Consider the following 12,725-nt stretch of genomic DNA (forward strand, 5'->3'; position numbering starts at 1 on the left):
AAAAAAAAAGTTGTAGTAAAGTTTGTCAAAAAAGTTAAAAAAAATGTAGTAAAGTTTGATGAAAAGGTAAAAAAAGTCATAGTAAAGTTTGTCAAAAAAGTTAAAAAAAAGTCAGTACAGCATGTGGAAAAAAGTAAAAAAAAGTTGTAGTACAGCATGTCGAAAAAAAGTCAGTATAGTATGTCGAAAAAACCCAAAAATAGTCATAATATATTTTATCTAAAAAAGTATGTCATAGAATATGTTGAAGAAAATTCAAAGAAAATCATCGTATAGTATGTTGTAAAAAGTCTGACCTTGTCCTTCACTTTATTGTATTAAATCCTGTTTTGCAGCTATAAAAACATGTTGGCATATTCAACTCTCAACACAAAGTATGGAATAAAACATGCCCAACAGTCAGGGCCAGGTTTAAAAAGACCTACAGAAGATCCACACCTCCCCCTAGTGGTCATAGCAAGTCATTTCTGGATTCACAGTAAAGTAGGACTTTGAGCATAGGTGCTGTTAAAGAGACAATACTGCTCAGGTTACATATTACAGCCCATTTAACTGCATCAACTCTGTGTTACCCTTTTTAAAAAGGCATACCATAAGTTTTAGGTTTGGGTGAACATTAGTATTCACCGTTATGTTCTACTGCACAATAAATTGCATGGTAATGCAGCTGCAAGCATCAATAAAAACCCTGAGCTGCCATAATATTAGATTTTACTAAATATTTTACAGTTATATTATATATAATATTGTCTTCCTAGACCATCCATCTATCATCAGTATCCTGACCATCTACAGCATCAACAACAACACATTGGGTAAAAACACTGTGAACCTTTATTGACAGCAGCATGTATACTTTTGTATATAGATATATATGTCTGTGATTATTGTGAACATTTTGCTGAAGCAGATTTAAAAAAAAAAAAAACAAGGTCTAGGTGTGAGTGCCTAGCATCCGTAAAAACACAAAACATTACACTAAAAACAAAGTATAAAAACACGTTCATAAACAAAGGCCATTGCATTTGATTAGATAATGTAAAAAAAAAAAAAAAGAGAGGGAAACAGTTAAGATAATCCTTCATTTACCAGGCACTTTAATGAGTACTGGTAACCAGCAGCCACTGGTTTGTACTTTGTGCTGGTTACCAGACTGAACGCACCGCGTGGACCGTCAGAATGAATACATAGAAGTACCTTTACGTTGTGAACAGTTAAAAAACAAAGACAGGACCTTCGTCATAAATAAACAGGCACCTGCACGTCCTACTACACAGTATGATAGAGGGGGGAGATATCTGTTAGGTGGAGTTAGTGCACGGCTTCTACATTATGTACACGTTGCAGCATTGCACACACAAAAAAAAACATTTGGACCTGTGATTGGACCTGGAAATGATGTCGCAGGTTGTAACCATGGCGACAGGTTGCATGAATGTCGGTCCAATAAGCACCTCAAAGTTAATACAAGAACACTCATCAAAATAAAAACGTACAAAGCCCACACTGGCACAATCATCTATTCCTTGGCTATAAACTTTTTTTTATTCATGTTCCTGAAGTGTCTTTTTTTTCTCCCCCCTCCTTCTCGTCAAGCATAACAGACGGCAAACCTTCATGCAGACCCTCGTTCCACTTCTTCGTTGGACGAACGATGGCGGCGTGTCGCTGCTCGTCTCCGGATTTTAAAGTTTCTCACTCAGCACGCTCCAAAGTGGTTCAACGCTCCACTCAAGTCCCACTTTTCCCTTCAATATTCTCTCAGACTTGACGGCTAATTTTCAGGGTTTTCCCCCCGAAACCTCCGACCAATAATTAGTGTTGGATTTGAGCCAGTGAGAGTGTGTGTGTGTGTGTGTGGAGGCACTGAGGTTGTGGGTCTCTGTGAAACAAAAAGTGTCTCCGGGACAGAGCGGCCGCAGACAGACGGGTAGGCAGGGTCTCGGTGGAACCACAGACAGGGTAGACTGGGGGGGGTTAAGGCAAAAGTTAACTCCTGGCACTGCTCGTCAAGAAGCCGTTCCACACAAAAAACCGTGAGTGCATTTCCACTGATTTACCAAAGAAGTCTTCTCCACACAGCTGCTGCTTGAAATGCATATTTAATTAAAAAAAAAAATGTTTTTCTCAACCCTCTTCCCTGAAATGTTTTGAGACTAATAATCCAGCATTCGGGTCTTTATTTCGGGAAAGGAAAGGGGGTTGGTCAGAGTTCCCCTCCTCTCCTCTGATTGGCCGTCTCAGACTTTGCTGTCGGAGGGCAGCTCTCCCAGGGCGTGGACAATTTCGGTGAAGGAGGGACGCTCTTTGAGGCTTAGCGCCCAGCAGCGGACCATGAGCTTGTAGATTTTGGAGGGGCACCCGTCTGGAACGGGCAGCTTCAGCTTCCCCGTCTGCAGACCTGGAGGGAGGGGGGGCGGAGAGAGGTGATCAGATCTCTTTACCCCTCTAAGACCTTGTCATATATAAAATAAATACCCTCCTAAAGCATCCCACTGACCTTCCAGCGCCTCGTCGTCGCTGAGTTTGGTATACGGCATTTCCCCGTGACTGAACACTTCCCACATCAACACTCCGAAGGCCCACACGTCCGACTTGGTGGAGAAGTCGTCTTCGAACACGGACTCTGACGGCAGCCAGCGCAGCGGGATCCATGCCTGTCTGTAGTGGTAGTACTCACTACGCAAATCAGACACAAACACAAACATTTTAATCATGCCATTTATTGTAGGACATATTATCCTTTAATTAAAAAAGCTTTATTTTCCCATCAGGCTGTGCTGCAGCAGCTGTTCTCAGCCTCTCTCTGAAACGCTCTGTCTGAGCTCCTGCCCCTCCCTCCCAAAAAGCCCAGTCTGCTCTGATTGGTCAACCACTTAGTTTACTTTTAGAAGACTTTTACGTTTTCTCAACATTGCGACTCCACGCTCCGCTCTTACTAGCTTAGTTTGAGGGCGGGACAAATGTGGTACTTGGTGACATCACCACTTCATGGAGGAAAAGGCCAGATTGGAGTTGAGGAGTTTCAATGTGGGAGAGTAACTCCCTTTGTTGACTTTGGGCTTTGAAGCTTGAGGAAAAGGGAAGAAGCAGAAAAGCAGAGTCGCTCCTCTTGAAGCGGGTGATGGTTGATCCTCTAACAGACCTGTTGTAGACGTCCTTGCTGAGGCTGAGCGACGACACTTTAACGCGCCTCTGACTGTTGATGAGGCAGTTTCGGGCGGCGAGGTCTTTGTGAACGAAGCGGTGATTGGACAGATGCTCCATCCCATGAGCCACCTGGGCACAGATGGAAACCTGGAAGGAAAGAGGAGGAGAAAAAAAAACTTGATTTTGAGAAAAGTCTCTACATCACCATGACCTCACACGTCTACACTCTGGCGTATGTATGTTAAAGTTTAAACAAAGTAGATGTAACTCGATCAGAGAGCCTTCTTTTGGACAGAGCAGCTTAGCCGTGTTGACCTCTTGACCCTGGTCCGTTGAGCTTCGCTGCTCCAGCGCTCACGGATTGTTCCCCAGATCTGGAAAAACCGCTCATGTGTTTCCACTTCAGGAGCTAAGCTACGCTAACAGACTCCCGGCTGTAGCTTCATATTGACATGACACCGATCGTCTCATCCGACCCGTCACAAGAACGTTCCCAGTGCTTACTTTGGTCTTGGTGCTGATTGGCTGAGATTTGACGTTGTCATCTTTGCTTTTGGAAATCCTCAGGTACTGTTTCAGGTCTCCCTGGTGTGATGAAAGCACAGACAGAGCATTATATCAGGCAATGAGTCTCAGAGTGTGTGTGTGTGTGTGTGTGTGTGTGTGTGTGTGTGTGTGTGTGTGTGTGCGTGTGCTCACCAGGTCGTAGTACTCCAGGATCATGTAGTGAGGCTCCGCCTCCCTGCACAGGCCCAGCAGGCGGACCACGTTGGGGTGGCTGAGCTTGGCGAACATCTCGGCTTCGCGGCGGAAGTCGAGCTGCAGCTGCTCGTCTCTGGTCTGCAGGCTCTTCACCAACACCACCGTCTCCTCCTCGCTCTCCTCGATGCCTTTGGCTTTGCACAGCAGCACCTCACCAAACTCCCCTTTGCCTGGAGACACATTTTATTTTAGGGTTATTTATTACGTACAAGCACAAGGAAACAGGTAACAGAGGCGACGTGAAGCTACCTAAAGTGGTGATGGTCTGCAGGTTGGCTCGGGGGAAGTGGAGCTTGTCGTTGTTGACGTGGCTGTGGCGCTTCTCCGTCGTCGCCACGGTGCCCATGTTGGTGAGCGCCACCTCCTCCTGGATCTCGGCGGTGGTGTGGCCGTTTTGTTGAACGGCTCCTCCTGTTGAACACAAGGTCAAAGGTCAGAGTTAAAGTACTGTTCAGTAGTTCAGTAGCTGAACTTTGTTTTACATGTCCCCTGCAATACCAAGAAATGACCACAAGATGGCAGCAAATACCATGAAGCTAGTTGACAGTATATTAACGGCTCACATTACCGCTTGGCTGATTTTAACTGCTTCTGACCACCACATTCACATCATGCCTCCCCCAGCACACATACCATTGAGACACTCCATCTCCGGCTCCTCGCCGTCCTGGCCTTTCTGCAGCCGCTTGGCGTTGCGTCTCTTCTTGCAGTAGAACATGAGTCCGAGCACCACGATGATGTACGCCACGGCCGCTCCCACCGACAGGCCGATGGTTTGGATCATCTTGTAGGGAGCCCGGTCCTCGTCTAACTCGAAGCCCCCGGGTATCGGTTTGTCTGCTGGGACCGGACAACAAATATAGATATATATATTATATATGTATATGACAAACAGGACCTGTTATATTTAAGCCAAGTCTTTAGTTTTACTCTATTTATTGTATTTTACTGTTTTTTTGCAAAAGTTTCTTCAATGCTGATGTTATTATTTAATTTCCCTTCGGGGTTTAATAAAGAAAGAAATAAAGTAAGTAAGTGTCTGTTGTTATCCATCCATCCATCCATCCATCCATCCATCCATCCATCCATCCATCCATCCATCCATCCATCCATCCATCCATCCATCCATCCACCTGTCTGTCTGTCTGTCTACTTATGTCTCAGCATCAGTTTATGCATTATAATGGCTTTGCAAATGTAAACATTTCAAAGAAAAGGCTTTCAAAAATAACAGCTGTTGAAAATGCAAACACAAGATGCAAATATTCAGATCTCTTTGAATCAGACGTGGTTTTCAGTTATGATGAAGTCAAACCCATGCAACAACCGCTCTACTTTGCTCTACAGAAGCAAACGGCTAGCCCTTTATCTGTTTTATAGATTAAAAACATAACACGATTTCAAAAACGTCTCATCTATTCCACTCATCTGAATACCGTCCTGCTACAATGACCTTATATGGGCACTGATGCTAAAGTGTGAGGCTGTAATTTATTTTTATTAGATCTAACGCCCGCCCCGTCACCGTGGCGACAGAGATGAGGTGGCGGTGATTAACCTGTTGAGATGGATGACAGGAAGAGGGTGACGCTTTAATTGGTCGCCCTTTCCCCTCGTTACCGCGGCTCACGCCCCTCCAACGCGTCGGTCAAACTCACCGACGACATACAGCTGAGCCACGCGGTCTTTGATGCTGCAGCTGTTTCCCGCCACACACGTGTATCTCCCCGTGTCGTCCGTGGTGACGTCGGTGATCACCAAGGAGCCGTTGGGCATCTTCTGGAACCTGGAAGGAGGAAGGAGGAGGTCTGATGGTGTTTCACAGCAGCACATTCATACACACAATATCTCTGATTTTCTCTCGTTAGTCGAGTAGGGACGGATCCATATAAGATTTAATGGCTTGTGATAAAAAAACTAATTAGAAGTTGTTTGTGGTGAGTTTTCATTATTTGTAAAAATGTGATGACTGTAAATGGATGTTTAGCTCACTTTTATGGGAGACAGCCTCAGGATACTAAAATAACATTTTTAAAATGCATTAATTTATCCCTTATTGTTTATGATAATTTTATTTAAGATGTTTTTCAATAAAAAGCAAAAAGACGTGTGATGGAATTTGTTTTTTAACCACATGAAACGTGATTCCAGTATGTTTTTAGAGCTTTAAGCATATATTTATGATAATGGGATCAGAAAAAGTCTCTGAAACTCTGAAAACTCAATGAAATGTGTCATAAATCTCTTGTTTCAACTCTAAAGAGAAGAACCAGAACACACTCAGTCCTGGTATTAGAGGAGCCAAAGGTATTAGAAAATATTAATAGTACATCTGTCAACGCCGTGTCATCAGGGCAACAGAATAAGAACTTTTGTAATTCCATTTATTATTTAAATCACTTATGTGACCAGACCTGCTAGTATTGTATGCAGGTGAGCAGTACAGTATTAGTAGAAGCTATAATCTATAATGAATGATCCTGTAATCCATGACGGTTTAAAGGCGCACACACACACACACACACACACACACACACACACACACACACACACACACACACACACACACACACACACACACACACACACACACACACACACACACACACACACACACACACAGTCTCTCCTCACGTACCTCCGGTTCTTGCTGATGTCCAGCGTCTTGTCTTTGACCATCCAGTGGATGTGGGGCTCGGGGTCTCCGGTGGCCTGACAGTGCAGGATGGCGGTCTGACCCTGGTACACCGTTGTGTTCTCCGGCTCCACCTTAAAGCGAATGTACACTACACACACACACACACACACACACACTCATTAGTACAACACTGGACCCGACATCTCCTCCACAGATGTGGTGACTGTGGTCGCCGTCTCGGTTACCATTCAATTCATTACTGGGCAATAAAAACGGCCACCAGCGCTCAATAAACGCTGCTGACTGAGCCGTGGTGAGGACGATCGATGACTCAGCGGTACCGAGACCACCAGTCCTTTACGATGGCAGCGTGGCGCTCTCTCTTACCGGCCACGATGAGGGTCACCAGCGCTTGGATCTCCCCCTGCAGGCTGTTGGAGGCGATGCAGGTGTAGTTGCTGGCGTCGCTGCGGGTGACTTTGGTGAAGTGGAGCTGGCCGTTCCTCTGCTCCACCCGGGGGGGCAGCTCTCCTCCGCCTGCAGGGGGGGAAGCAGGGAGATTATGATTGGCTGTTTGTTAGGAGGGCGGAGTCTGGGATTCAAGCGTTTTTAATGATGATTAACTTGTGGATGTTTCTACTCAAATCATCGATTCTATGATGATTTGTTAAACGACAATTTTTTTTGCTTGTTTGCTTGCTTTTCTGAAATAAAAAGCGCTATAGAAAACCTATGTATTATATTATTATCATTTTTTAAAATTCACACACCTGCTTTGGTCCAGCGGATGGTCGGGGTCTCTCTGCCTTTGGCCGAGCACTGGATGGTGATCTTGTTGTCCAGCTCCAGGCACTGAGAAGGCTGCGGCGTCGGGGTGAACTTCAGCTTCTCTGGAAAAATAAAAAAAAACACCACCACAAGCACGTTAACAAACATGGAAGCTCACGTCAAAGCCTCTTTCCTGCAAAATGACGGGAAGCCAACACGAATCAACAGGCTCGGGGGGGAAACGTGGCTGCATGTACACACAGATGTGATGATTATAAACGTGAAGTCTATCAGAGGCGGAGATCATATAAACATTAGCCAGCTGTCAGGCCATCTATCACAGTAACCTTGTAGCGACGGAGAAATGTTAGAACGGAGGGGAGAATCAAACCGCCGTGCAATGAGTCATATTTACAGCTCTGTGGGCGTCCAGCAGGGACCCCGCCTGGACAGCACGCGCTTTCTATTTCAGGGCTCAGAAGCCCATTATGATTATGTTCACTCAACGCCATCGTACTCATTATTCCCTGGATATGACTTCACTCATTAAACCGTCAGCATGCAGGGAAATATTTACTCAGGATAATCTACTGTTTATATGGTGATTCCTCTCATTACTGACCGAGCACGATGACTCTGGCTTGGCCAGACAGTCGGCCGCCCGCGGTCTTGGTTTCACAGCCGTACATCTGCCCGTCGTACACCTCCACGCTGTTGATCCGGAGGCTGCCGTTGGAGAACAGCTTAAACCGAGAGTCCTGGAAACGGAAAAAGAGAAGAGGGACGTATGGTTTGAGTTTTCATCTGCAAGCTGTGAATGGGATTGTGTGTGTGTGTGTGTGTGTGTGTGTGTGTGTGTGTGGCGACTGACCTCGGGTGTGATCATGATGTTGTTGCGGAGCCATGTGACCTCGGGTTCGGGGTTGGCCTGAGCCTGACAGTGAAGGAAACCGGGTTTTCCCTCCTCCAGGTGGCTGTCCTGAGGCCTGGTCACCCACACTGGGACCGCTGTGGACACACAGGAAGTCTATTATATACATATTTATATAAATATATTTATATAAGCACGAACATTTCACACTTCCCCCATTTGTTCTCTGTGTATTTAGTTATCGTGTCTTTGTGCTGCTGAACCACCAGGAGATTAATAAAGCCGTATCTTATCTCAAGGAGATTGGCGTATTGGTCAGTCTAGACTATCTGGTAAATGGTCCCAGTGTTCCCAGCATGCTCCTGACATCACAGAACTAAGAGTTACTGTAATCCAAAAGAGAAATACTCTACTGTATGTGAGCCCTTATTGGCTAGAAGATGTTAAGTTTCAGCTCATAATCTACAGGAGAAAACAGATTTTTTTTTATAACTTTTGGGATTGCTGTAAAGTAAATAAATAAATAGAAACACATTATGATATATTACTTTTTAAAAAAGATATCTGTAGTTGGGGAAAAGCCCCCAAAACATGTATTCCTACATTTCCCATAATGCATCTAGGAAGCATCTTTCAATGAATCTCCCTGTCTTCTATTAACCCCCACACGTCCTGTTTATAATGCTTTCGTTATCGTTTCTATCCCGTTTTCCTTCTGGTCCGACTGTGCTGAGGACTTACTGGCCACAGTGAAGGTGACTTCCTGTGTCCTGCGCCCCGCCCTGTTCTGGGCCACGCAGGTGTAGGTGTCCGAGTCTCCTTCCTCCGTGGGACTGAAGACCAGATCCAGGCCGTCCTGGGACACTCTGCCCTCCGTGGGGACCCGCTGACCCCCTCTCTCCCACCAGACCTCGGGCTCGGGTCGGCCCCGCGGGGGGCGGCAGGCCACCCGCTGCAGGGTGTCCGCCGTGAACACCTTGGACATCTTGGGCACCATGTCGTCGATGTCTGCGGTGAGCAAAGCAGCGAGAGTTGGAGGATTTTTCAGCGTGAAAGTGAATGCAGAATGGATTCCATTTCCACGAGGCCCCTGATAATCACACATCCGTCTTCAAAGCCTTACATTACCGATGTTTGAATTTCATGTGCGGCCCCGGAGCCCACTTAATTCCAAAGCATTGGTTCTGTGAGCAGATTTCCTGTCTTGTTAGGAGAAAGTCTGATTTGTAGCAGTCACAGTAATTAGAGAACAAAGCCAACGGTAGTATATTGGTTGTATGGGAATTAACGACGGCCTGTGTGAGGTGGCTCATATCAAACCTGGCAGACCCTCTACAGAGAGTGGAATGTGATCCACAAAGACCCCGAAGACCCGCCGCCGCCGCTGTGGTTTAACACTGGGGGTCCCGGATGGAAGTCATTAATACAACGCTGGGAAAAGCTGGTCAGCGGCTCCGACCTCCTCCAAGTCTAAAGATCCAAATCAATTAACGAGCAGGAAAAGGGAAAGACGTCGGCGGATGAAAGGGCTACTGGGAATGAATGGAGGCGGAGCTACGATGGAGCGACTGTTTCAACTTGTCCCTAAACACTGAATTCTGCCGTGACACAATCCCTTATAATGCCTGCAGGGATTACCATCAGATTAAGTGAATTAAGGTATTTAAATGGAGCTGTGGTTCACTGGGTTAAAACTGCAGATACAGTCAGACCGTAATCCAGAAACCTTTTAGGGGGGAAGAAAGCCTTGCATGAATAACGTGGAGAAACTCCAGCCCTGAGCTTCTATGAAATATTTGACTTGCATTTCAGAATGCTGACTGATTAGTAAAATGAGAAGATAGTAAGATTGTGCTTTAAGCTGGTTGAACAGGGAGAGAGCTGGCACCGTTACATGCTGTATTAAAACAACCGATGTGTCGGGACTCGTTTATTACAGTTTCTCCTGCGTGTATGTACGAGAAACTAATCTCTACGTACACAACCGCTCGTTACACTTCTGTCTCCTCTTCTTTGGAAGTAGTCGTTTCGTACGACGTCGGGTGGAAATCACAGGAGCCGGCTTCTAATGACGCTTGGAAAGCTCGTAATTACACCGCTCGTTAAGCAGCCTGAGTCACGGCGGCGTGGAGTCTGTATTTCAGGTGCTGTTCCACTTTGGGAGGAAGCTAAACACGGGGTTGCTGGCGGAGGGAAATCATACACAGAGGGGTGGGGGGGGGGGCTTTGTGTAGTGGATCCAGCTGGGCCGGATGTCAATAATGGAGAATGTGATTATCATCGGAGAGATCTGGCTCTAAGTGAAAGAGCCAGGAGGAGGGAGGGAGGGGAGAGGGAGACGGAGGGCGGGATAAATACTTAACCCAAATGCCCCTCTCACTCTCAGATTACAGAATCACAGGTGTTTATCTCTCACCAGTTCAACAACTGCAAATATGTGTGTGTGTGTGTGTGTGCGTACCAGCTATGAGGAGGGAGGCCTCCAGCGTCACATGGGAGCCTCTGAGGCCGCGGCCGACACACTTGTAGGTCCCCGTGTTCCTGGGCTTGACCTGCGTGATCAGCAGCGTGCCGTTGGACAGCAGGATCACACTGCAGAGAAGAAATACAGGCTTTAATACGGGGAAAAGCAGCAACACAGACACGTTGCGATGTGAAAATGATTTGTTCTGGCGTGCCGGGGAGCAGCAGACGGAGATGCTCTGCCACACAGGACACTACGAGCCACAGAAGAAGAGCTTTTTATTTATTTCAGCAGCACAGGCCTACTTTCCCCCGTCCTTGGCATGTTACCTGACACTATTTGACTTCACTAAACCCGAGCCATCTGCTGCCCCGAATAGATTAAAGTATCAGCTAAGAATTTGTGCAGAGAACACAAAGAAGTCGTGAGCTAACTTTAGAAAGTCTCATGCTTTTTTCCTTTTTTTAAAGAGCAGGCCTGATGGCCGGACGTTGAAGGGAGTATCGGTGCCAGTGATGGACGAGAAGTGATTCAAGGCTGACCTTAGGTCAGCTCCGGGGCAGACAGATAAGGAAGTTTCCCCCCCCGCACAGAGGAGAGCTCGACAGCTACATGACAACGCCAAAGAAGTGAATAAAGCGGAGAGGAAATAAAGCACAGTGCTGCTGGATGCATTTAGGATGCCGAGTCCCCCCCAAACACAGGATTCATCAGGACTATCTGGTTCTCCAGCGGATTCCCTCAGGACGGCTGATATTTCTGTGTCATCTCTTCAATAGCGGGAGGGGAAATACGCTGAGAGAGAGAGAGAGAGACGGAAGTCTGCGGAACAATACTTCACTCTGAGGAAAACTCAAAAATAACCACAAAACAAAATGAACAAAGGAAGAGTTTTCTTCTGTCTTTATAGCTACACCCCCCCCCCCCCCCCCCCCCCCCCTCCCCAGAGAGCTGGTTTGACCCATGAGGCAAACTTCTTTTTGTCTGCAAATACAGCCTTGAGCTTACGTTGGTGTGTATTTTTTTTTTCCCCTCGAAAAACAATCTACATCAAATATGTGGCGTCGTCTAAACAGTGCAGGTGCAAAACAGATGATATCTCGTGCAGAGAGCTGCATTCCTCTGGCTTTATATCAGAATCAACACACACACACACACACACACACACACACACACACACACACACACACACACACACACACACACACACACACACACACACACACACACACACACACACACACACACACACACACACACACACACACACACACACACACACACACACACACAGTCTCTGTGTGTTTGTTTTATATTCCCGGGTATCACCCGTCCATCTGTAATGCTGAGTCATCACTACTGAAGGTGACCAAACACGCCTCCGACAAGCTCATTACACAAGTGACTAACTAGCGATGCTGAAGTCCTCCTCTAACCTCGACACAATAATCACCTTTAAAAATGGCGTGCCAGTCTGTTGCCCCCCGCGTGGAACAGCTCGCCCCACCACGCCTCCATGTGTATGCATGAGGTGCTACGAGCCCTGAGGGGGCGCTTGGAACTTGGTATAGAAATTGGTTATTATTATCTGGTGTCTTTATAGGGGGATGTGATGGTGGACTGTAGCTCGAGGGCTTTTTTTTTTTACACACACACACATGAGAGCTGCAAAGTCCTTCATGATAGGCTGAGAGAAAAAAGGGCTGCGGAGAAACTTCCAGTAATAATATTCCTCAACGTGTAATTCATCTTGTGTTGTAAGAGAGCGGAGGGTCTAAAGGAATACCCGGTTGTGGCGGAGGCTTATATAACATGAGTAAGGAGACGGGGGTCTGAGGTTTCAGCTCTCAGCGTACCGGGACTTGTTCGCCACCAGCTCGCCTTCGTGGTACCACTCCAGCGTGGGGGCCGGCACGGCGGTGAACTGGCAGTGGAGCGCCGCCTCCTCGTTCCTCAGCACCACCTGGTCCTCGGGGGTGACCACCGGCCGCGGGAAGCTCTTATCTGCAGAGAGAGAGAGGGAGACAAAACATCTGCATGATTACATCTGCAGGCATCGGACCATCAAGTTG

General features: G+C 46.8%; 1 protein-coding gene across 2 annotated transcripts in view; it reads right to left on the reverse strand.

The window, feature by feature from the left end:
* Window positions 1-816: 816 nt before the first annotated feature.
* The window catches only part of ptk7b (protein tyrosine kinase 7b), a 67,037-nt gene continuing 55,128 nt past the window's right edge, over window positions 817-12,725 (reverse strand). The window contains exons 5-20 of one of the 2 annotated variants that reach the window (XM_084020799.1): window positions 12,510-12,657; window positions 10,651-10,781; window positions 8,931-9,197; window positions 8,190-8,326; window positions 7,941-8,076; window positions 7,321-7,440; window positions 6,938-7,087; window positions 6,551-6,698; window positions 5,571-5,698; window positions 4,546-4,749; window positions 4,162-4,323; window positions 3,850-4,082; window positions 3,655-3,735; window positions 3,146-3,297; window positions 2,501-2,679; window positions 817-2,401 (exon numbers count right to left, since the gene is read on the reverse strand). In XM_084020799.1, the coding sequence (XP_083876925.1) occupies window positions 2,241-2,401; window positions 2,501-2,679; window positions 3,146-3,297; window positions 3,655-3,735; window positions 3,850-4,082; window positions 4,162-4,323; window positions 4,546-4,749; window positions 5,571-5,698; window positions 6,551-6,698; window positions 6,938-7,087; window positions 7,321-7,440; window positions 7,941-8,076; window positions 8,190-8,326; window positions 8,931-9,197; window positions 10,651-10,781; window positions 12,510-12,657 (2,537 nt within the window). In that variant the 3' untranslated portion in view covers window positions 817-2,240. Of the gene's footprint in view, window positions 2,402-2,500; window positions 2,680-3,145; window positions 3,298-3,654; window positions 3,736-3,849; window positions 4,083-4,161; window positions 4,324-4,545; window positions 4,753-5,570; window positions 5,699-6,550; window positions 6,699-6,937; window positions 7,088-7,320; window positions 7,441-7,940; window positions 8,077-8,189; window positions 8,327-8,930; window positions 9,198-10,650; window positions 10,782-12,509; window positions 12,658-12,725 lie in introns of both variants that reach the window. The other variant, XM_084020798.1, reaches the window with a different exon arrangement.

This window comes from Eutrigla gurnardus (genome assembly GCF_963514095.1).
Source record: "Eutrigla gurnardus genome assembly, chromosome: 11".
Lineage (NCBI taxonomy): Eukaryota > Metazoa > Chordata > Actinopteri > Perciformes > Triglidae > Eutrigla > Eutrigla gurnardus.